This window comes from Nycticebus coucang, chromosome 1, assembly GCF_027406575.1.
Source record: "Nycticebus coucang isolate mNycCou1 chromosome 1, mNycCou1.pri, whole genome shotgun sequence".
Lineage (NCBI taxonomy): Eukaryota > Metazoa > Chordata > Mammalia > Primates > Lorisidae > Nycticebus > Nycticebus coucang.
The window spans coordinates 45,688,327-45,713,367 of NC_069780.1; the positions used below are offsets into that span (position 1 = coordinate 45,688,327).

At 39.7% G+C, this 25,041-nt stretch overlaps 1 protein-coding gene across 3 annotated transcripts in view; it reads right to left on the reverse strand.

The window, feature by feature from the left end:
* PDE5A (phosphodiesterase 5A) overlaps positions 1–12,905 on the reverse strand; it is a 139,741-nt gene extending 126,836 nt beyond the window's left edge. The window contains exons 1-2 of one of the 3 annotated variants that reach the window (XM_053573154.1): positions 12,513–12,565; positions 11,964–12,111 (exon numbers count right to left, since the gene is read on the reverse strand). Coding sequence is in view for 2 of the 3 variants with exons in the window: in XM_053573011.1 (XP_053428986.1) it covers positions 12,513–12,649 (137 nt within the window). In the remaining variant the exon portion in view is untranslated. Of the gene's footprint in view, positions 1–11,136; positions 11,807–11,963; positions 12,112–12,512 lie in introns of those variants that run through there. The other 2 variants (XM_053573011.1, XM_053573088.1) reach the window with 2 other exon arrangements.
* Between the last annotated feature and the right edge of the window lie 12,136 nt (positions 12,906–25,041).

The following is a 25,041-nucleotide window of genomic DNA, read 5'->3' on the forward strand; positions in this document are numbered from 1 at the left end:
AAGTCTGTTTTATTATCCTCCAGCCACTTATTTCCTATCTTATTTTATGATACCAAAAATTTCTTACTTCATAAATGAGTTGTATGATACAGGCTTTTTAAAAAGGATAAATTTAATTTTGTTTTTTAACTTTTAACAATATGTCTTAAGGAAAGTGGAGATACACTGGAGGATACTAAAAAATCATTGTTGGGAGTGAATCCACCACCTGTGGTTTCAAACAACTGCAGACCACTGATGATGCTTAGGGCTTACTCACCCTTTCCCACATAGGAACCTAAAAGAACCACATAGAGAACCCAAAAGTTTCATATTAGTTAGATGGTATAAACACAATCAAATGGAATTTGTTAAAAACCTGCCATGAGTCCTTGTCATAAATGTGACTTAAATCTCAAATCTCAAGTATTTTTAAACAATGAATCAAATCAGAGGCTCCTTGTCCTAATAAGACTTTTGAGGCAGCTCAAACTTCTCAGCAGTAATAATACAATAATGATATATAACATGTAATAGTAGATGTATCGGTGTCTTTAAGAATAATATCTAGCATATCTTGATTTCACAAAGCTTCTTTATAGCACCAATAGCACCACATCCTTCAAGATGTTATAATGTGAGTGGGGCACCCAGCAGAGCTAATGAGTTCACACACCAGCCTACTTCCAGCAGCTGCTACAGGAAAATGCTAGAGTTGACATTTCCAGCGTCAGATATTTGGGGTCTGTAGTAACACAGTGGAATAAATAAATCCATTTGTGAATGATAAAAAAAAATAAAAATCAAAGGAATTTTTGGAGGTAGGATGCTTAGAAGTGAATTGTTATCAATTTTTTGTTGTTGTTGTTGTTGTTGTTGCAGTTTGGCCGGGGCTGGGTTTGAACCCGCCACCCTCAGTATATGGGGCTGACGCCCCACTCACTGAGCCACAGGCGCCACCCAATTGTTATCAATTTTTACAATGATTCTAACAAAGAGTTTATCAAAATTACACACGTGGCAGAAATACAATGCCATATATTTCATCTATACAACCTATGTGCTCGTTATTTTTAAAGTACCCAAAAACTGTAGCATTCTTAAAATGAGAGATTCAATTAAGTTAATGATTATATAACGTCAAATTAGTACTGTAATACCTCTTATGTGGCTATTTAAGTTTTGTATATTGGGTATTCGTTATCTCATTGTCTCGAAAAATGTTATAAAGTGATTAGTAATATTCATTGAAAAAAAACTGAATGGTCACTGTACGGCACATAACTCTGAGAAGAATCAAAACTTTCCCCCTTTTGAATATTTCATTTTCACTTAGAATTATTAAAATCCTATCAGAGGAAAGAAAATCACAATTTATAGTTCGTGTTTTAGAAAGTTTCCACTAATACAGACAAGTCACAGGTTCTACAAATGACTACTACCTAGAAGTATTAAATAGGAAATGCAAACCTAGTGACAGGACTCAAGGACGCAGCTTGAGAGCTGCAAAGGGGACATGGATGCACACAGCACACACAAGCACACAAAGACAAATGCCTGTGACAACAAGGGTCTCTTGCAGCCATAACTTCACTGTCTACCAAATTGGAATGGCTCACTCGTCATACAAAATGAGTCTTTAAAAAGACAGACATGCCTTAAAAAACATATTCAATATTCCAGATGTCTTGAAATGGAAAAATAATTATTTTGTCTAGGGTTTATAGGCTATTTCTTGGCTTCTAGAAAAATAAGAAAAAGAGAAGAGAAGTTTACAAGGCCAAGTAAAATTTTGATATATTAAAAAATACAGTTAGATGAAATCCACTTTTAGAGCAACCAGATGCATTATGTTTTACACTCTTCCCTAAAAGAATGTATCAAAGGATAAAAATTCTTTGAAAATATACTGTACTTTGGGTATTTGTGTTCTAAAACTAAAAATACAATTGTTATGGCCTAGTACCTAAATTTTCAGCCACTCTATTTGAAAATGTCATTTGAGATTTCCCAATTTTTATAGTCAAAAGTTATACATGGAAACTAAACTCACTTGGGCAAAGTCTCTAGGCACATCATTAAGTAATGTGCTGGAACATAAATAGGCCCTAGAAGACGCTTTCATCCCTTCCTCAGAAGCCTCATGACATTCATGCTCTGAGACTTTGCTTTGCTTCCGTTAATACTATAGATAGCGTGGTGTTCAAGGGTCCTAGGTGAGACAGACTTAGGGTTCCACCCCAGAACCACCTCTTTCTAAGAATATGACCTTAGGCGCATCATTTACTCTCTCTGTAAAGCAGAGATCATAGCATCTACTTCATGTGGTTCTTAACAAAGTTAAAAGAAATGATGCCTATAAATAACAAAGTCATACACAGTGTTTAACACGTGACAGTTATTGAACAGTAATGCAGTATATTTTTAAATAATTTTTTGTTTAAAGAGAATTTATTCAATATGTTTACACAGAATCACTAGATGTTAGCTTCTGCTTCTTTTTAAACCCCTAATTCAAAAGCACTAATTTTCCAATAGAAAAAAAAAAAAGTTGTTTTAATGTTAGTATTTTTTCCAAATTAAAACTAAAAAAATCTCTCTAGATCAATAACTACACTTCCTGATGATGTCATTTTCTGAATTCTTCTTTAAGATTAGGAGCTCAATATTTAACTGAGAAAAATAAATGCCCCTTCAATTACTGCTTAGAAATTATTTTTTTTCCAAAAATAAGTCATAGATTTAGGGACTTTTTTTTTTTTTCAAAATAAAAGTTAAAACTATTTCAGAACAAATGTTAAAAAATACGCAATAATTACCTATGAATGAAACCACAATAATATTTTACAATAAACATAATTCTAAACTAGAGCATAGTTTTTTTTTTGTTTTGTTTTTTTTTTTGTAGAGACAGAGTCTCACTGTACCGCCCTCGGGTAGAGTGCCGTGGCCTCACACAGCTCACAGCAACCTCCAACTCCTGGGCTTCCGCGATTCTCTTGCCTCAGCCTCCCTAGTAGCTGGGACTACAGGCGCCCGCCACAGCACCCGGCTATTTTTTTTTGTTGTTGCAGTTTGACCGGGGCTGGGTCTGAACCCGCCACTCTCGGCATGTGGGGCCGGCGCCCTACTCTATGAACCACAGGCGCCGCCCTAGAGCATAGTTTTAATACTTCATAAAACAATGGTTTAACATTTTGCTATAGGCAATTTGGGGATTTAAGTTGGCTGTTTTCGTTCTCATCCAAGGGAGCTTACTGGAGGAAATTCTAAAAGTAGGTTGATGCACCCCTGGGCCTCAGGGATGGCCATATATATACAGCAAGTCCCTTATGCAGTAACTTTTGGAGGAAATTTGCAGGATGAACTTTCACGTTTATAAGTCAATTATTAAAATGTCATCCTTTTTTCTTTGTTTTCAATGCTCTTTTTTCATCGGTCATGTGAATTAATCTGAATCACAAAAAGCATACTAAAATTTCTGACTGAAAGGATGGTTGATAATTTGTGTGGAAATCTGTTAAAAATATCTGCAGGAAAAGCACAAAAATAATTCATGAGAAAATAATGTTGGATATTTTTCCTGCTCTTGGATCATTATTTTATACAGTTTTAGTTACACTGTTTGCATAATTTGACCTGATCTACTACTCAAATTTGGAAAAATACTTAAAAGAATAAAACTATTCAATCTGAGAAGTTAATAGACAACTGTGCTCTCCTGCTGAGAATGAAGAACTCTTAGAGCTGAAAAAGGCTTTTAAACTCACCTCTGAGACTTTTAAACTCACTTCTGAATCTCTCTCAGCCTTGATTCCTCACTCCCTCTCACCTTCCATCTTAGAGCTGAGGTTTATGAACTTGCGCCAGTCACGGAGTTAATTAATAGCAAAGCTGGGAATAAAATTTGGGAGTCTAAGCTCCCATTTCAATTCCTTTTCCAGGACTTTATAATACAATCCCACAAAAGGTTCTGCTCAAATCATTAATAAAATTGCATCTAGGAAAATGAAAAAGACACTTAAAGCCTATAAAATCACTATCCCGTCGTCCTAATTCCCATCTACCAGAATAAGGGAATGATGATCAAACTGTGTGATCATATTTAAGATGCTGATGATTTTTAAGGGAAAATGGTAAACTACTGAAAATCACTACTATTAAAACAATGTAGTATTTCCTTTAATTATCTTAAGAAACCTACAAGGCAAAAGCTATTATTTCCATTTTACAGAGAGTATAAATAATGTACCTTAAATTACCCTCTTAGGAGCGACGCCTGTGGCTCAAGGAGTAGGGAGGGTGCCGGCCCCATATACCGGGGGTGGCAGGTTCAAGCCTGACCCTGGCCAAAACTGCAAAAATAAATAAATAATACTCTGGTTTTCCTCTCTTAAAAAAAAAAAAAATTACCCTCTTAGAAAGATGGTTCAGAGGTTGAAGCCTAAGTCTGTGCCATTAGGGCCATTGGCCACCATAAACAGAAATAAATTTTAAAGGGGTCAGAAGAGTGGCTTCTAACCAAGCTGTGGTGCCCGTCCTTCAGGGCCATTTGAAAATGTGCAGGACAGATTTGCCATCACAATTGAGGGTGGTCCTGGCATTTAGTCCCTTGAGTTCAGGGATCTTGAAACTCCTGCAATGCTCTGGACAGCCTCTCAAACAAAAAGAAAGAGACTCCACCAAATGCCAACATCCTCTTTTTTTTTTTTTTTTTTGGCAACATCCTCTTTTAAGAGGCACTGGTTTAGATGAATAAAAAATTAACCAACTGTAATGAAATATTAAAACAGGAGATTTGGGGCACCCCCAAGTGATATCCTCTCCTCTAGGAATCTCCACTCTGATGTTACAATGAGTAACACTTAGCTCTGGCATGGTAAGGAAAGAAATCCTCTGCCTAAAGTTATTTAGTATTTCCAAGTTTTCTCCAGCTATGAAAACATCTGAGAAGCTTACTGAAACCAAATATAAATAAAATGCGGAATTGTTTCATATGGTTTTACATTCAAATTCGACTGAGAGTTGGAAGGGATGTATGTTTAGTAATTTTCCATGTATTCACAATCCCATGGTCTGAAAGATGTTGCTTAAAAAAAAAAAAACCTACTACATCATCTAAAAGAAAACATAACTGAAATCTATGTAGTAAATATGTAAATCGATTTGTTTCGCAGTTTGGATATGGGAGAGACTGAACTAAATGGGTGTTCTCATGACAAGCTTTAAGAAGGCCTGCAAATTCAAACCAAGTATGTTTTGGAGATTTGCACATTTTCTTTAAAAAAAATAGTTTTAATTTTGTGTCTTCATGGTGATCACAGTTAAAACGAAAAAGGTGAAAGACATATGCTTTAAATCACAGGGATGACTTATAGCCAGGTATGGCCCTGCACTTTTAGCTCACAGGTTTATGTTTGTGTTAATGAGAAAATAAAAGAGGTAAATTTAACATGCAAACGTGCTTTTCATACAAAGTAAAAACTGAGAGCTACTACGCTGTGCTATAGGAATAAAAGTTTCATGACTATTCTGAGACCCAGTGGGAGGACTGAGTCATCACAGGGTAACTGTAGCAAAGGCCAGCTGACCTCACCAGATTGTTCCTCAAGCAGTTAGGGCCATATTTATTTTGCAAGGGTGATTTAATAAATGCTGTCAATTTGCATTTGACTGTAGTTTCATCATTTTCTTTATAATTAACTTAAAATGTATTTTGGCATTACAGTTGCCTAAATGTTATAACTATGATTAAATTATATCTACTTTTGTTTATTTTACTTTTAAGAATTCTACATTTAACCAACATTAAAGTAAAAGAAGTCAACACCAGGTATAGTGGACATCTGGAACTCCTGGATCTGCCCACATCACTTTCTTTTGGGAATTCTCCTAATTCAATGGCATATCACATTATGGGCTATCTGGCCCCAATAAAGCAGTCAGACAACACTACTTGCTTGGATACAATGATTAGTCAAGAGCAGGCACATGACCCAAGTAAGGCCAGAGTAATTTGGAGAGTACTGATATGAATAAGATTATGTTCCTCTGCGATTCTAAAAGTTTAAGATTCACACATACTTACCAAGAATAAACTTCCAGCATATGAAGAAAGCATGTAAGAAAATAAAGCCAACACAACACAGGGCCAAAGATAGACGGATAGATGGGCACATGGATGGACAGAGAGATGGAAGCAGGGAAGAGTGAGTAGAAAGACAGATTAGAAAGATGGATATATAGATTGAAACAGACACACAGACAGAATCTTAAAAAGATTATTTCTTTAGCTGAATTCACAGTAAAACCAATCCCCAGGCCATTTCAATCTTGTGAGTCAATTCTGTATGGGTTCAAAATGGGTTTCTGTCATTTTGCAATCAAAAGTTTTCTAATATACTGGGGATCAACGAGAACATCCCTTTAAAAAAAAAAATAGTGATACATTATGGAAGCTTGAGAAACTGGATTATACACGTACGATCCCCTGTAACTCTAAAGTGCAATGACCGTGTGTGTTTGTGTTTCAACTACTTCATCAGCTTAAAAGATCAGGATCTACTCTCTTACATCTTCAGCACAGGTACTCAGCAGCGAGCAGAGAAGATGATTCTTAATTTTTATAATTATCACTAGGGGTATGATAATAAATGTGGATCTTTTTTCTCCTAAGTTTAGATATAATAAAATTATTCAAAGAAGATAATTTGCAAAAAGTTAGTCTTACTTTACAATTGAGAATCAGGGGAGAAGTCCTCGCTCTCCTGAAGGATAAAGAAATGGAACACAGGACTTTTAAAAAGTATATCCGCTACAAACCAAAAGCCAGAAAAAAAATCTCTCTCAAGGCTTTAAAAAACATGTTAGAGCATTTATCAAAATGATTCATATAAATATAACACTCTGTTTGCTTTACCTGCTGTACACATTTTGTTGGCAGTAAATATAAATTCCTACCATTCAGAGAAAATGAATAAAGCACTTATATTGTAAAAACAAAAATAATTCAAAATAAAATGAGAATATCAAATCCATAAACAAGATTACAGAGCTAAATATCAAATGAATAACTCATGTGGAAAGACTTTCTTCAATTTTTATTCCTAGGTATGTAGCTCACAAGCACTCTTTCCTGAGAACATGATACAACAGATATTTATTTCCAAGCCACATCCATCAGCTATAACACTGGTCAACTGAACCTGCATCTGTGCAGCTAAACTAATTTCATAGGAAGTCCTGCAAAGTCTGCATCCGAAATTCAGAAATTAGTTATTTTTCAACCCTTCACTATCAATCAACTCATTGATTTATTTAATTGTCCTACAGTCTTTGCTGAAGGCATATCCTAGGAAGAGGTTTGTATCCTCCAATCAACTTAGGGAACAAAAAACAAAAGCAACTCAACACAGAGTTGTGGATTTAATATATTATTAGGTTGAAGACTGCTTTGGGGATAAACTAATAAATACCACACAATTCTGTTTAGTTTTTGCAATTACAAAAGAAATCTTTCCAGGCTTGGAGCCTGCAGCTCAGTAGTTAGGGCGCCAGCCACATGCACCGGGACTGGTGGGTTTGAACCTGGCTAGGGCCTACTAAACAACAATGACAACAATAACAAAAAAATATTTGTTTTGGGCATTGTGGCGGGTGCCTGTAGTCCCAGCTACTTGGGAGGCTGAGGCAAGAGAACCACTTAAACCCAAGGTCGAGGTTGCATGAGCAATGACACTACGGCGAGGGTGACATAGTGAGACTCTATCTCAAAAAAACAAAAAAAGAAAAGAAATCTTTCCAGCAGTTCAAGGAAAGTTCTAAGTTAATTCATGCTTTCGAATCTAGAGAAAGTGATGGCTGATGGTAAGACGCATTGTCTATAATAAGATAAGGGTGAAGGTACCTATACAACTTGAAAGGAGTTTCAAATATTTTAAAAGAAACAATATTTGAGATCAGACTCACATCATTAATTTAGGCCAAATTATTTTAAAAGGAAATTTTGTGACACAGCATAATGAAAATACTAAAAAATTTCCCAATTTTGAGGTTCCAAGGACATGATCTCATGAAAATACTGCCATTTCCTACGATCTTCAGATCACAAACTCAAAAAACTTATACCAAATTTTACAAGCCTATTTAAGTTTGTTATACTCAGCAAAATCAATTTATTTCAAGCTATCCATCTATACTCATGGTCATTGCATTAATGCTGCCACATTTTTTAGAAATCACCATCAACCAGTTTAGACCCTAAAATGGGCCTAAATTTGAAATTTGAAACTTTGAAAAAATTAGAGATAGAGAGGCAATGAGAAACATCGGGGGCTCCCTTGGATTCCTCCAGGCAGAAAGACTCCATAAGAGTCTAGGGTACCAAAAGGCAGCTTAGCTGCCTGGACTCTGGTTATGAACAATACAAGGGGGCAAAAGTAGGCCATTACTATACCAAAAATTACCATCATGAAACTATTATAAATGTTATCAAAGTCAGAAAGGGTCAGTGCCCAGTGTATTTTATTTCTTCAACATGACCAACTACCCAACAAAATAGGCTCAACAGATCATGTGTCTGAAAATTACGATAAAGTTTATATTCCTCTATAATTATAAAAAGAATAATTGTTTTAAATGGGGTAGCAATATTTATTTTAATCAGATTATAGACTCTGATTTTAATGTAAATATGCTACAAATAAAAAAACACTATAGCTTTTAGAAATGAATAAAGAAAAAAAAGAAAGAATCCCACGCCCAGGACCTAGAACCTCAATTAACTCAGCACAGCTTTCTAGTGTCAAATAAAAAGTCTATCATAGAAAGCTACATGGGAATGTAAAACTTCTGTTTCTGGACTTTGATCCAAGCTGTCATAAAAACTTGTCCTCACTTAATATCTATTTCCAGTATATGCCAAATACACTCAAGCTTTTGCCTGGTACAAAACAAAGCAATAAAAAGTCAATCATGTCACCCCTGCAATACTAAATGGCTAAAAACATCACCCACAATCACGAAGCTAATTAGTTATTAATGAAAGGTAACTTTATTCTAATATGCTGTCAAGAATAACAACAGCTGTTAAGTGGCATTAGCACCAGGAAGGCTTCATTTGCAAATGCATGCACTTTTAAACCTTCAGTCAACACGGTACCCAAGGCCTGTAGGACTACAAATTGTCTAGGATTGTGTGAGTGGGAGCTTTCCAGATGCAGTGTACTAGCCTCAGATTAATTTTTATGACAATAGATTATGTTAGGAATTGTTCAATTGACAAAAATTCACATAAACAGGTTGTGACAACCAAAAATCATCTATCTCTATGCTCCGAGCTATACCTTTTAATAAAGTAGTTAGCTCTGTATTTGAAGACAGTTACAGGAAACAGTGTAATATAGCAGCATAACTGCTTTAAGGTCAACCAAAATTCCCAGGTGTTTTGAGAATTGAGGAATGCCAGAAGCTTCATTATGTTCAATGACTACCATTGGGTCAGATCATTCAGTCTGGGGACAGGATAAACAAGCATGCATGAATGTCCAATAGCAACAAATAAAGACAGAAATAGTTCCATCAGCAAGCCTGGTTGCTGATGCAGATGGGTTGACCTGAGTGAATCTAAATTCGTTTTAAATCTCAAAACATGCCCCACTCCTCTACAGAACTATTCTGTTTTGTGGGTTTCCTGAATCACGTACGATATTTATTTCACACTTAAAAAGTACAATAAAAGGGAAAAAACAAAGTAATGGGAGTTTCTTGTTAAAAAAGAAAGACTCTTAGCTGTAAGGCTAAAATGTGTGCAATAAATTTTTCCCACAATAATGTTCAACACACTGACATCAGTAGTTCAGCAATTTTATAATCAACTACTGTCCAATCTCTTATTCTTAAGTTTCTAGTTAATGCCACCAAACATAAAGCCAAGTTGGAATATTGTTTCATGAAGGACTTCTGGCTACACACAAATTATAAGATTATGTTTTTTTACACTGACAAATCTCAGCACTTTCTAACTCCTAAAATTGAAGGCCTGCACTACTCTTAAATACTTAACACTTTCATTTTCCAACTTTACTCTACATAAATTCCTAAGAATATACATACACACATATATATATTACAAAAAGTGTTCTGTCTGTTACCAACATCAACTATAATTTAAAAACCCTAATCAAGAAAGTTTTTTGAAAGTCTTTTGGAATCTCAGATGCTCTCAATTTCACTAACATGGCCATTTTGAGAAATGAGATTTTAATCCTATGCTATTCGGGAGAAAAAGTAATGGGAAAAAATGTAACTTAACTCTTTCCTTTTATTTTCCAATCAAATGCTGCTACACTTTCCAAAGTTTTGGCAGACTCTGGAAGTGAACTCTTTATCTACGAACGGTCAAAAACTATTAACGAACCATCCCAAATGTATGTCTTTAAAGGAAAAAGGAAGAACAAAGAAAAGGACATTATGCTTATTTATTACATAAGTAACTTTTTTCTTTAAACTGTTAATCATCTGCATAAAGAACCTTCCAACACAATTAAAAATCAGCCTAGCTCTCTGGCCTCCTCACCATTCTGTGCGCGGTAATTCAATGGATACAGAAGGATGAGGATGTGCAAGAGTGAACGGAAACTGGGGACAGTCAGCCTTGGAGTAGCAGGTGACCCCAGAAAACAATCGGACCACAGCAATTGGAAATTCTAAACCTAGACAGCCTTAAGTGCTTCATCCTCAACTCGCATAAAAGTGCAGTTAAAAAGAAACCACTTCTAGGGCCATCCTTTGGCCACTAGGAAATTTCGGATTTTGAAAGAAGTCGAAAGCGGATAAGAGGTTTTAAAAAGGAGGGCTGGGTAATTAAACAGAAGAGGTAACATCTGTCCCTGAGCCTTCATTTCTGTCGAAAACCCCCCGAAAGTGACTGTGTCAACACCAACTAGAAGGTTCCTTAGAAAAACTGGATTAAAATAGCGTAATCTAAGACCCCAAGGTAATAGATGTGAAAGTAAAGAAAGACAAAGTAATACAGCTCATATATAATGAGGCATCGCCAGGCTGCTGCGACCAGGTCTCCACGACCCCGCACCGGGTCCCTAACGTGCCACTCCCGCCCCAGGCGAAAGTGCTAACTGGGGATGCTGAAGGAAGTACCTCGTTTTGTCTCCAAAGGGCAACATAGCAAACCCGGGAAGTTCGTTTCCGAACTCCGCCGATCCTGGACTCCAGGAAGCTCCACTAGGGCAACGCCGTGCCCAGGTGAGGTGAGGTCGGTGACTCGGAGCCCGCACCCCTACCGCCCCGGCCGCCGCGCCGCCGCCCGTCGCCGCCGGATCGCCCCGCGCCGCGCCGCCCCCTGGCGGGGAGCGCCCCGCAGAGCCTCGGCCGCGCGCGGGCGGGTGAGAGGCCGGCGCCGAGACCCGGCCGGCTCCTCCACCATCACCGCCCCGCCAGCGTCACCCTCGCTGCCGCGGCCCCGAGCCAGCGGCAGTGGGCTTCGGGACCTTCCCCAAGCGGTTGCGTCCTGGAGTCAGCCTGAGTCTTTCCGTAGGAGCCTTGCTCGAGCCCCGGCTTCGACCAACTCTTCAGGCTTCAGGGGACCCGCCCGCCAAGCACACTCCGCTCCACCCTCTCATCCCTCTGCTCCTGTCTCAATTCCTCCCAACTCTCCAGCGAGTGTTTCCCACGCGCGCCCTAAAGCGCAGCCGCCTCCAAAAGGACAGGCTCCCGCCCTCCGCGGCGGCGCTTGGCTCATGACCAGGAAGAGCTGGCCTCTGGGGTCTCCGTCGGCCGCGCGGAACCCGCCAACCCCTAGGGGTCCGTTCGCCGCAGCGCCTCCCCGGTTCCCTTTGTGTGCGCGCTGCAAACCCTTCGCCAAAGCCGTCCTTTTAGGTGGTGCAGCCTTTGGCGGAAAAGCGGGTGAGAGTAGACGCGCGGGACAATCGGAGGACTGGAAGGGGACAAAAGGCGACCGCACTCACTTTGGGACGGTTCCGGCATGTTGCTGCCTTTGGGCTTCCTCGTGGTCTCGTCCCTACCCCGGCTTCCCCGCCCAGCCAGGGCCAGGACGAGGGGGGACGGGGGAGGAGCGGAGCCACTGCGACCGACTTGGAAATGGTGCTTCCGGAGCTGCAGGGAAGGGGTCGGTAACTGTTACGGTTTTGCTGGGAGGATTTAGGCGAGCAGGAGGGTGGAGAGGAGCTTGAGGAAGGCCCATGAGCGTGGATGTGTAAAAATAATCCTGCTCCTGGGGGATACCAAAGGGGATAAGGTTGGGGGCTCGGCAAGTTCATTTTTGCTTTTGAACTTTGTAAGCAAGTTAGATAGAATCTGACACTTGAGTTTTTTGACTGCTCGCTTAAAGTCGAGGTCGCTACCCAGTAAAAGGACGGAAGACCTACTTAAGCAAAGGGCCTGGGAACATGGGTTCTTTAATGGTGAACGAAGGGGAAATTTAAATAGGGGGACAGAGATCAGCCCCAGGTCACGCTCCATGCCCCGGCCGGGTCTTCCGTGGGTCCTCTTCTTACCTGGTGGCTTTTCTAATAAAGTAAGAGAAGGTAAAGTCCCAGTGATCGTCCAGCCACGCTTCGACCGAGTCCTGGTCCCGCTGCTGCTGCTGCTGCTGCTGCTGCAGCTGCCCCAAGTCGGGGCCAGCCCGCTCCATGGTTGGCGCGGCACGTCTCCGCGGCTCTTAGGTTCTGGTTTTCTACCTCATCTGGGGTCCCTCCCTCGTGTAGATGGACTCTGCCTCGAGACCCTCCCCTTCTGCTGTGCTCCTCTCGGGCCGGCTCTTGGAGAAGCTGCTTGGGCTCGGGGCCAGCCCCCTGCCCCGCCCCAGCCCTCCCGGTCCTCACTGTACCCAGGTGTGGCGGGCGGGGCCGAGCGCTGCCGCCCCCCGCCCTCCCCAGGGTCGGGCGGAGACCGACTCTCACAGCCTCTCGAGTCTCCGGGTTCAGCCTCTCGAGTCTCCGGGTTCCGAGGCAGCGGCGACCGCAACTGGCCAGCTCTCCGGAAGCCAAGTGGTCGCGATTAGGTGGCGGCCACAAGGCCGCTGGGGTGCGCTGTGCGCCGAACCGGCTTCTGGGGAAAGCGCTAGGGTGTGTTCTCAGTGTCCCGCAGGAAGGGAAAGGTCACAAAGTGCGGGACTCATCCCAAGCTCGGAAGGCGGGAGCTGGGAGAAGTTTGACCCAAAGGGAGAGGTGGGCGATCTTCCTCGTTCCTGGGGGTACGATTACCGTCCCACCTCGCTTTTCCCTAGCCCAACGCTCGGGTCCTGGAGGAATGGGGACCGACCTTCCTTGGAGCCCAGCCTGCGCAGTGGCTTAAAGGGCTTCAGCGACCGACCACGCCCGGGCGGGAGAGGTAGGGTGTGTGCCACCGGGACGAATTTGCGGGTGTAGGTGGGTGACTTCCAACAAAGCCATATTCGTGCTTCATTTGATAACAATAACAATTATAAATTAAGCGGCTTTAACCATTGCATCAAACTCCCTCTTTTCATAACTGGAAAAACACTTTCTAGGAAAAGAAAAAAAGCAAACTGAAATAATCACGGGTGGTTTGTGAAGTTAGAAAACAATGACGTCTCTATACAATTGAGAGCACCAGCAATACCGCGTGCAATGGAGTTAGACCAATTTTAAATTAATTCATCATTTTTATTAAAGTGGAATAAAACCCCGGAAAAAAGTCCGTTAAAAAGGGCACACAGCCTTCCTACCCTATTTTGTCCTAGCCCTCTCGTGCTTAAGAGGAGGGGGTTGGTGTCATTCTTTGCTTTGTCCTTATCCTCATCTCCCTGTCGCAAATTGCAGTTATAATAGGCATTCTGCAATGACCTGATTTTTTGAAGAATTAAATCTGGAGTTGTATGTTCCACGACGTCTGAATGACACCATTAACAGTGATATACCAAAAATAATGTAGTTGACAGACTTCAACAAACTCCTGTCAAAATACTCTTGGCAAATTGTAAGATATTTCCTCACTCCATAGAAATATGTAATTAAGTTGATAATATGGGGACTTGAGAAAATGTCTTTAGAAATTATCCTAAAGAAAATGTCTTTAATTGTCAATGTAATACTTTCTTTCTTGCATTGAATAATTATCCTTTTGTAATTTCAGTTTCTCTGAAATTCTACTGTTAAATTCAAGTTACCATAACCGATAAAGCAAGGCAGTAAGAAAATGAGAAGTAATGAGTGAAAGATCATATCGGATCTTAAAATGATAATTCTCCCCTAATTTGTTGCTATAATGGTAGTTATGAAACTCGTGAAATAATCATGGGTTACTTAGGGACAGGGATACTTTCTGAAAAATGTGTCCTTAGGTGATTTCGCCATTGTGGGAACATCATAGAATATACTTGCGCAAACCTAAGTGGTATTGATACAGGACAGGTGGCGCCCCAGCCAGCTGGGTGGAGCTGAGGGGCAGACCTGCCACCTCTGCCTTGGCGGTGTTGATGTGGTGGCAGCCGGCAGAAGAACCAGCGGACTGGAGGGTAGATACGCAGGAGGCTCCAGTAGCCAGGGAGACACCAGCTCCTTAGGTCTCCCCTGGCACTTGGGGCTGAACAGGGAACCCGGCCTTTCCTAGGCCTGGTCAATTTCATGTAGGTTTCCCAGGCCTGGGAATGAAAGGGATTGTAGCTTCATTTGCTACCCAGCCATGCTAAATGTAACTTCAGAGGACCCATGCAACCAAATATATACCCCTGGACAAAGCGCCCTGAGAGAGACAGAGAGGGAGAGAGAGAGCTTTCCCCACCCACTTGCTTTGTTTCTCTCTGCCAGGAGATTTCGTGTTTTTGTATTCTTTTCTTCTCTGTAAAGGAATCCTGTCTTACCACGGATCTGTGGTCCGTGGATTCATTCTTCAAATTACTGAGACCAAGGACCTACTGAAGATGAAATTCCAGTGTATTATAGCACGCTGTATGGTGCCTATTCTGAACAGCATGTTACTATACTGAAGGCTATAGTCATTTGTAACAATAGTATTTGTGTACCTAAATGTATCTAAATTTAGAAAAAGTACAGTAAAAATACAGTATTGTAATCTTATAACCCCCCCCAGTATATGCAGTCTGTTGCAATTGACAGAAGAACCCGTAATATCTCTTACATGGCCCATGACTATAGAATTTGTCCTTAGTGTTTTTCCCCACCCTGTGGAAATCCATGCATTCCTCCTAAAGAAAGTCAATTATAATTTAAAGTTTTACCTACCTGCCTAAAGATGAAGTGAATGCTTGGCTTGAATTGTTTGCTCTGGTTTGCTTAAATAAACAGGTATGACGGTCTGCATGTTTATATCTTCTGCAAAACTTGGAAGAGGATTAAGTTTCTAAACTTAACCCTCAATTCAATAGTATTAAGTGGAGAAGAGGGGCATTAGGAGGTGATTAGACCATGGGGATCCTACCCTTATGAATGGATTAATGCTACATTATAAAAGGGCTTGAGGGGACATGTTGGTCCCTTCTATTCCTTATGCCCCTGAGGACACATTGCTGACCTGTAAGGCGGATGCAGCAAGAAGCTGTCATCTTAGAGGCCTAGAACAGCCCTCACCAGACAAGGAATCTGCTGGCACATTGATCTGCTAGCCCACATCCTCTAGAACTGTGAAAAATAAATTTCTCTTGTTTTTAAATTAGTAGTATTCTTGTATAGCAGCACAAATGGCTAGGAGAATGGGCAATATCCAAATGTCCTTTCTCTCCTGACATTTTCTGAAAAATTGCACCAACAAAGACAATCCATGGATTCTCCCAACAGAGTGAAGGCCTAGTGCCCAAAGAACACATTACAGGTGATGGGAGACAGGGGTGTTTGACACAGTTCTCCTCTCCCAGGTGCTCAGATAAAACTTGTAACAATACTTCTGCAACTTAGAAGTATTTAAAAGTAACCATATTTTGAACCGTCCTTACCTTAGCTTCTTGTTTTCTAGTTCCATTTTATCCCAATTTTCTCAATTATTTTATGGTTTAACTGGGAATAAGATTGCTCTAAGAACCTCAATCTTACTATGAAATGAGTTGAAAAATAAATAATAATAAACACCACCAGGAAACAACTTGAAAAATGCTGTGCACGCTACTTATAATAAACAGTTGTGCAAGGCCTTAATATAAAGACCTCTTTGTAGTTTGTACTAGAATAAAATGGAAACTCACTAACATGGCTTACAAAGTTCTACATTATTAGTCTTTTATCCACCTCTAATGTTAAAGGTTTGGGTCATGCAGCTAGGGAAAAAAAACATAAATGATTAAATTCCTTTTTCCAAAAAAAGACAACACAAATTATGAGTTATTGCCTTGGTTTTATTTTTTCAAATACTACGCATTATTTTCTGTTTCTTTGCAGCAATCCTGTAATACATAACATAAAATTAAAAGTACGTTAAACAACTTTATGCCAGTAAATTTAATAATTTTGATGAAATGGATAAATTTCTTTAAAATAACAGCTAACCAAAACTGACACAAAATGAAATTAGGAATTCTATTGAAATAAAATTCAGTAACACATTGAATTTATTATTTTAAGAAACCTTCCTAAAAGGAACACTTCAGGCCTAAATAGTTTTTCTGGTGAATTTGGTCAAACATTTAAGCCAAAAATAGTACTTTCATTAAGCCAGAAAAACCCTGATACCAAACATGACACAGATATTTAAGAAAACAGTATCTGTCATGATAGAAATATAAAACTCTTAAAAAATTATTAGCAAATTGACTCTAATAATAAATAAAAATATTTTTAAAATAAAATATCCATTGACTTATTGATACCAAGAATATATAATTGGTTTAACATTCAAGAATCATTTATTGCAACTCACCATATTGAGAAAAATAAATAATCATCTCAATTTATGCAGGGAAAATCATTTGACAAAATTCAATACGAGAGAAAGAAAGAAGGAAGGAAAGAAAGAGAAGAAGCAAAGAAAAAGAAAAGGAATGAATGAATGAATCTGGGCAAACAGAGAATCGAAACATAGTTTTCAATTAGATAAAGTGCATCTATTAAAAAAACAAATTCCCTTAAGATTGGAATAAGAAAGCTTATTCTTATCATTTCTATTCAGTATTGTGCTGGTATCTTAACCAGAACAATAAAATAAAAAAAGGAAAGGAAACAAAAAAGAAACACACCGACTAAAATTAGAAAAGAAACAGTAAAACTCCCTGTGCTTTCAGACATGAGTGTCTATGAGAGTACCCTAGGGAATGTACAAATCAGCTGCAAGAATTAAGGGATGATTTAGCAAGGTCAGTGTGCAAAAGTCCACTGTATTTCTTTATACTAATGTTATGCGCTGAAATGTGTTTCCCCCAATTTAAATGGTGAAGCTCTAACCCAGAGTTTGGGCTTGTAAAGAGATAATTAAGGTTAAATGAGGTCATGTGAATGATCCCAATTCAATCTGACGGATGCCTTTATTTATTTTTTTTTCTGACTGATGCCTTTATAAAAAAAAAAATCTGCACACACAAAAAGAGATACCCTGAATGCTCTTGCACAGAGGGGCAACCACGCAAAGAAGCAGCAAGAGGGCAGCCATTGCCAGCTGCAGAAGAATACCTCAGAGGTAATAACCTGCTGACATCTTGATCCTGGACTTCCAGTTTCCAGATAAATTTCTGTTATTTAAGCCACCCAGTCTGTGTCACTTCATTATGGCAACCCTAACAAACTAATACAACTGGAAGTGAGCAATTAGAAAACATATCATTTGCAATAGTGTAAAAAACATTAAACACTTAGGGATAAATTTAACAAAGTATATGTAAGAAATATACACTAAAAGTTACAAAATATGGCTGAAAGAACTATAAAAAAATAAACGTATGTTATATTCATTGACTGGAGGACTCAGTATAATTATGATGTCAGTTCTCTCCAAATCAATCCATACAATCCCAATATAGTATCAGTGGGCACTTTCATGTAAAATAAAAATCAGATTTAAATTTTCGATGGAAATGCAAGAGACAAAGAATGGCAAGAACAATCTTGGAAAAGAATAAAACTGGAGAACCTACATCAAGATTTACTATAACGTTGCAATAATCCAGATGGTATGGTATTTGCATAAGGTTAGTCAAATAGAGCAAAAGGACAAATGAAGAGTTAAGAAATATTTGTATAATCAACTGATTTTCAACAGTGCCAGTTATTCATTTAAGATTTTTTTTTCAACAAATAGCGCTTGAACAGATGGATCTTTGTATAGAAAAAGTTATCCTCAACATTATCCTTATAATGTACATAAACATTAATTGGGAATGAAACGTACACCTAGGGTGGGTATGCTCAGTGGGTAGGGCGCCGGCCCTGTATACTGGAGGTGGCGGGTTCGAACAGGGCCCCAGCCAAAAAAAAAAAGGAAAGAAAGAAATGTACACTAAAATCTCAATGTAGTTTCTAGGAGGAGAATAGGTTCACAACTTGGAAGTAGCACTGGTTTATTAGGAGGAAAGAGAAATCAGTTACCTGTATAGAAACAACAACAATGTTATCGAGGCATGGTGGCTGACAATATTACCACCGTCTTAGTGGCTTAAATCAACACACATTCATCTTCTACTAGTTTCTTCAAATCAGGAGTCCGGCTTGGTGTAACTAGGTCCTCTGCTCAGGGGAGTCTCACAATCAAGCAAGAGCTATGGTCTTTAACTGAGGTTAAACTGGAGAAGGATCCACTTCCATTTTCACCCAGGCTATTGGCAGAATTCCTTTTCTTGCGATTGTAGAACGAAGGACTTCTCTTTATTGTTGGATGCTGGCTGGAGATCTTTATAGGCTATTGGCTGGAGGCTGCTCTTAGCTTCTAGAAACCACAGTGCAGTTCTTTGCCAAATGGAGTTAACCCAACGTGGCTGCTAGCTACCTTAAAGCTTGTAAAGAAGAGAGACTCCAGCAAGTTGAGCACAACAGGGGTAAGTTCTGAGAAAGGCCTCATTAGGCAATTTTGTCATGAGAACATCATACAATGTACTTGTATGAACTTAAATGGTCTAGCTTCCTAACACCCACGCTACGTGGTATGGCCTATTGATCCTAGCCTCCACACCTGTACAGCAATTACGGTACTGAATGCTTTAAGCAATTGTAACACAGTGGTAAATAGTTATATATCTAACTACATCCAAACAAAGACAAAATACAGTAAAAATATGATACTGTAATCTTACGGAACCACTGTAGTGTATGCAATCAGTCGTTGACCAAAATGTTATATTCCACACAACTGTGTATAATCTTTTAAGTAACATAATCACATACATCCTATCACCCTTGCCATATTCTATATTCTGTCTTTTGGAAGCAAGTCAAGGTCTTGCCTTCACACAAGGAGAGGGGTTCACATTAGGGTGGGAATCACAGAGGCCATCTTGAGACCCTGTCTAGATTAACACTGTATAATAAGGCACAGTGATTAGGGCACAGTATGTGTTATGTAGGTATTTGGTGGGTCAGTTTAGAAAGAAATGTGTGTGTCTACTTTCTGAGACTACCTGCAGTTTTTCTGAGTATCATGTATAAGTATGACAGCAATTAATGTTTGAGGGATGGTTATTTGTTTTGTGAGCCTTATCACCCTTAGTAAGATAACCTTTTACCCTTAGCCCTAGGCTCACATGAAAGAGCAGTTTTCTGCTGATGGTACTAGAGTACATAGTTCAAGTTACTGCACAGCAGGGATCAGCCTAATATTTTAAATGCAACCTAATATTTTAAATACATGAATTTAAATCAGATCCTGATTCTCAATTTTAAAACAACTTATGAATAACACCCTGTTACAGTGCAACGATTCCAGTGAGTGCACATCAGTCTCTTTCCCAAACAAAACATGAGATTTTTCTACCCGAGTCTCTTGTAACAGCCAAGAATTCAGTTTGATATACAAAGGCTGATCCCTGTGAGCAGATATTACACAGAGGATGGTAAGCAGCTGTTCCTCACATCAACAAAGGTTATGCATGGAGGAAATGAACTTACATTAAGACAGGAGGGATTTTGGACAGATAGTAAACGCACTTTTCTGACAAAGGGATGTAATACAGATGGGTTCATGATGAAAAACAACTGTGGAATTTCTCCCCCGAGGCGTTTACAAATAGGGTGGACAACCATGTGTTGATAACGCTTTGAAGTCCTGTCTAAGAGGCAGATCAACTAAGGAGTTCTTGAAGTGCCTTGCTGCCCTTTCACCTGCATATGGAGTGTGTGTTAAACAGAGGAATCCTGTGTCGTCTTATTGATAAATAGTATGAGCCGTTCACAGAAACATAAAATAAAATAAAGCACTCATTGCCAGGACAAATCTATGTTCCACCCATCTACTTTTCTATTATAGAAGAGATTTCATTCTCTAGAGAAAATATGCTATACTAGACAGAATAACTAAAAATAAAATAATTAGTTTAGAAAGAAATAACAAGGAGTGAAACATTTTTACGTCAACTGCATCCCGGTGTGACACACTTAACTAAAAACTAGTTTAAAAATAGGTCATTTAAAATAGACCTTTAAAAATGAAAGGAACAAAAGTATGTGTTTTTGAAAGACAATCTAGAGAAACAGGGATTTACTGATCTTGAACTTTTAGTTTAGAGAATAACTTTATTCTCTTTTATAAATTACAAGTGAAAATGTTTTAGTGGATGCTCAAAGTCTCATTTTTAAAATCTCAAATGGCTTTGTAGACACAACTATGAAGCCTGCCCTCTCCCAAATATGTAAGGAAATATGTGGTTTAATTATCACGCCTGAGGAAAATAAAGAAGCCTATAATAGGAGGTGAATCTTGTAGGAGTGACCTTTGGATAAACTTCTTTGAATTGAATCTTTAAAAAAAAAAAAAAAAGCAACATTTTAAAATTTAATCAAATCAGTTAAACCCCAAGAAAAACCCCCAAATTAGGTACACTAAGAGGTGTGCTGAAATTTCCACTGGACATCAACATACACCTTGAAAATACTATGTTTTTGAAAGAAACCAAAGACTGTGTGGAAATTTGGATTAAGCCAAAAGTTCATTCTTTACGGATACAGTCATAGTGATTCAATTTTTTCATCCCTTTCTTATAGGGCACTTAACAACATATTGAAAAGGAATAAATTGCAGCCATTTTAATCTGGAAATTCCAGGATAAAATTTCTGGCTATGCTTATAGAAAATGCTGTCTTTAAGAGAGAATACTTTCAAGAAGAGTAATCAATAAATCAATGGAAAGAAGCAACTATATTCATAGAACAGGCTCCATTTACTTCAAGTTCATTTATTTTCATTCTTCTCGGGCTATGAAATCACTGAAATGGTGTGTAAATTAGAACTGTTACACAAACTATTCAAGGCCTGTTTAATCACTTTCACATTATGACTGAAAGTTCCTCATGAATCTGGAAAACATTTGGAAATATTTTAAATCTCTAAAATTTGTCAATGCAAGTGATTTTTTTTTAAATAGTTACCTTCAAAGGCCATATATTTTTAAAAACTGTGATGCCATTGGTGAAAACGTTTAGGAAATTCCTTTTTGGAATGAGTTCAGAATCTGCATTAGATTTTTTGCATCTCTTCAATAGTGGCAATATTTTTGTTTGTTTATTTTATATTCAGGAGGAATTTGTTTTTTCTTTCAATACTTTAAGCAGCCAAAAGTCACCCCATCTATGGTCTAGTGCAGTGGTTTTCAACCTTCCTAATGCCGCAATCCTTCAATACAGTTCCTCGTGTTGTGGTGACCCCCGACCATAAAATTATTTTCATTGCTACTTCATAACTGTAATTTTGCTACTGTTATGAATCCTAATGTAAATATCTGATATGCAGGATTGTAGAGGAATGGACACCATGCTTGCAAAGGACAGTTACTGATTCTCATCACATTAAAAGGACACGCTAAGAACAGGACAGTCTCCTGGCAAGCCTAGAGACGTTTTATGACTTGGGGGCAATCCCCCAAGTAACTCAGTGTTCTGGAATGAGATAAGATTGGTCACTCACTAGTAAGCATGTGATAAACATTGATGCTTAGTACTTCTTCATGAGGGTTGTGGGGAAAGAACACGTTAGGAGAGCACGTGGCAGTCCTTAGGCATGCAGCCCTCCTATGTAATTACCTTAACTCTCCACACCTATTGTATATGTAATTTCTTTAATTCTCCACACCTCTTGTGTATAACCTTAATAAATAGCTGTTGCCGAGGGGGCTTGGGGCTACTCTGCAACTAAAGTTAGCCTGCCTCCCGCAAGCTTGTACTTTTAATCCGTGTCATGCCTGGTTCCTCGCGGCGACCAAGACCAGTGCCATAGGGGTCACGACACAGGATGGTCTTAGGTGACCCCTGTGAAAGGGTCATTCGACCCCCAAAGGGGTCGTGACACACAGGTTGAGAACTGCTGGTCTAATGGGAATTAACATTTTTTTTTTTTTGGTAAAATAAGAAAAGGTTATAAAGTAATGGGACAGGTTTTTATTTTTTAGATTGGAAGTCTGTATTATCCTTCTATTTATTGGCTGTGTGACCATGGACATTCAGTCAATTGCTCTATGTCTTAGTTTTCTTATCTGCAGCAGAAATTACAATAGCCCCTGTACACCTGTCTGATCTATGAAGTGGTATAATAAATGTACATGATAAATTGTGGGAAGTGATGTCTTTCTAAAGTGCAGTCACTTCCCTCCCTTTAGTGGCTCCGTATTGCCCTCTGTATTTAGGACAATCTTCTCAGTAGGATCTAAAAATCTGTTTGCTATCTGATCCCAGCTTGCCTATCGCACAAGCATTAGTGCCATATATCTTGAAATATAGCATATGCTCTCTCTTTTCCAAAACTTTGTATAAGGCTGAAATTTGCCATCCTTATGTGGCCCCAGCCGCCACCCACAGATTATTTAGGTATTACCCTTAGGTAATTTTACAACACCTGCTCCACTTACTTGAAATTTATTTGCACATCAGAACACGAGCTTCTGGAGGGCAGACACTGCTATCATTCATGCTAGTCTTACTGACACTGTGACTCATTCACGCTAGTCTTACTGTGTATCTCCAGCATCTTAAGCTCGTAATTGTATCTCTATGACATAATAGGACTCAGCAATTATTTACTGAATGGATGAATAAATGAATAATATTTCTAAGGCCTTATTTGCTGTTCTTGGCACTTACTAAAAACTTTTATTATTATTGGGAACTTTTAAATTTAGTTCTCCCACATCGGGGGGCTTTCACTCCTGTCTCTTCTGCCTTGGAAAAATCTGTGTCTTCTCTCAAATAGTTGTTGCATAGCTCATCCTTTCAAGTAATTTGGGTCTCTGCTCTTATATCATCTCAGAGAGATCTTCTCAGATCAGGTAAGTAGATAGGACACAAGAACACACAGTCTGCCCATTGTCAAACACAGTTTTATTTTTTATCATAGTACTTGTCAACTATGGACAGTATACTGTTAAATAAAATCTTAAATAAAATCTAAGAAGCAAGTTAACTCCATTTTGTTAAAACTAACTTCATCTTGTCCCTCAGCCTTCATTTTGTAGCTGCATACCAAAGGCGTTAGGCAATCTGCTTCCTTCCCTGACCCCCGTCCTTGCCCCATGATCCTTGCTCTTACACAATGTCTGCTCCGAGTGATAACAGCACTCTCCAGACAGCCAAGGACAAATACTGCTCAGTCCCCCAAACCCCTATCAGCTTACCTCAGTGGCTCACCTCATACCCCCTCCCTTTTTTTCTTTTCTGTACCCTTAAAACCTCCCTCTTTTTCGAGATCGGGGCTTCTCTGCTCTCCTGCTGTGCCAGGACCAGGAAGCCCAGGCTCGAGTTTGTAAATAAACAACCTCTTGCTTTTGAATCGGACTTGGTCTCCCAGTGATTTATGTGGGGGATCTCGTGACTTGGGCACAACATTTGGGGGCTCGTCCGGGATAACCGCCCAAAATCACTGAGTACCTGCTCCAGAGGTGAGTGTGTACATGCTGGCATTTGTCTTGTCCTGTTCCATGTTAGTTCCGTTTGTTGAATCTGTAGTCGGGATGTGGAATCCCCAACAGAGTAGAAGTGGGGACACCCTGTGAATGGGGGACTGAGATGTGGAATCCTCAGTTCCTGGTCAAGAAGACCATGGAGAGGCGATCCTTCTGGTTGAGAGACAAGGCAGGTCATGACCACCAGATGGGGTTACACAATCGTCTCATTTTCAGTTTTGCCTGAGAACCCACAAGGGCAGGCTTCTGTTTTCTGGAGGAATCTTGTGGGTTATTTGTTTCATCTGTTTCTTATTATATTTGGAGGGTGACACGGGACAGACATAGATGACTCCCTGTCCCTAACTTTGACTCATTTCCAGGACTTCAAAGACAAAGTCCGAGAGTACAGCTTTAATGTGTCCAAAGGTAAACTTGTGATTTTTTGCAGGAATGAATGGCCAGCATACCACATCGGTTGGCCACCAGAGGGCACTTTTCATCTCCCCATTATCTTTCAGGTCAAAGATATAGTCTATCAATCTAGGACCAGGCACCTGGACCAGATCCCATATATAACTGCTTGGCAAGACCTAGTGGAGGACCCACCATTGTGGTTAAAACCCCTCCTTCCTCCATCAGGCAAGGAAGTAGCTAAACTCCTAGCCTTGAAGGAGAAAAAGGAGAAGTCCCCTGAACCCGCTGCCCCTCCCCCGGTCCTCCAAGACGGAACTGACCCAGAAGTGTTTTTCCCCCCTCCCTATCAATCCCCACCTAGGGGGGCACCTGTTCCTCAGAGTCCACCAGGCAGCGAGCCACTCCAGCCCCAGGTCCAGAGGGTAGCCACCGGAGCCCACCTCACACCCACGGTAGAGCCCTGTGTGATCCGACGGCAGACTCCACAGTGTTGCCTCTCCATGCAGTGGGCCCCCGATGGAGCAGAACCCCTGAATCAGCCGCACCACTATTGGCCCTTCACCACAAGTGATCTCTATAACTGGAAAATGCAGAACCCTAAGTTCTCTGAAAAACCTACTGCCTTGATGGAC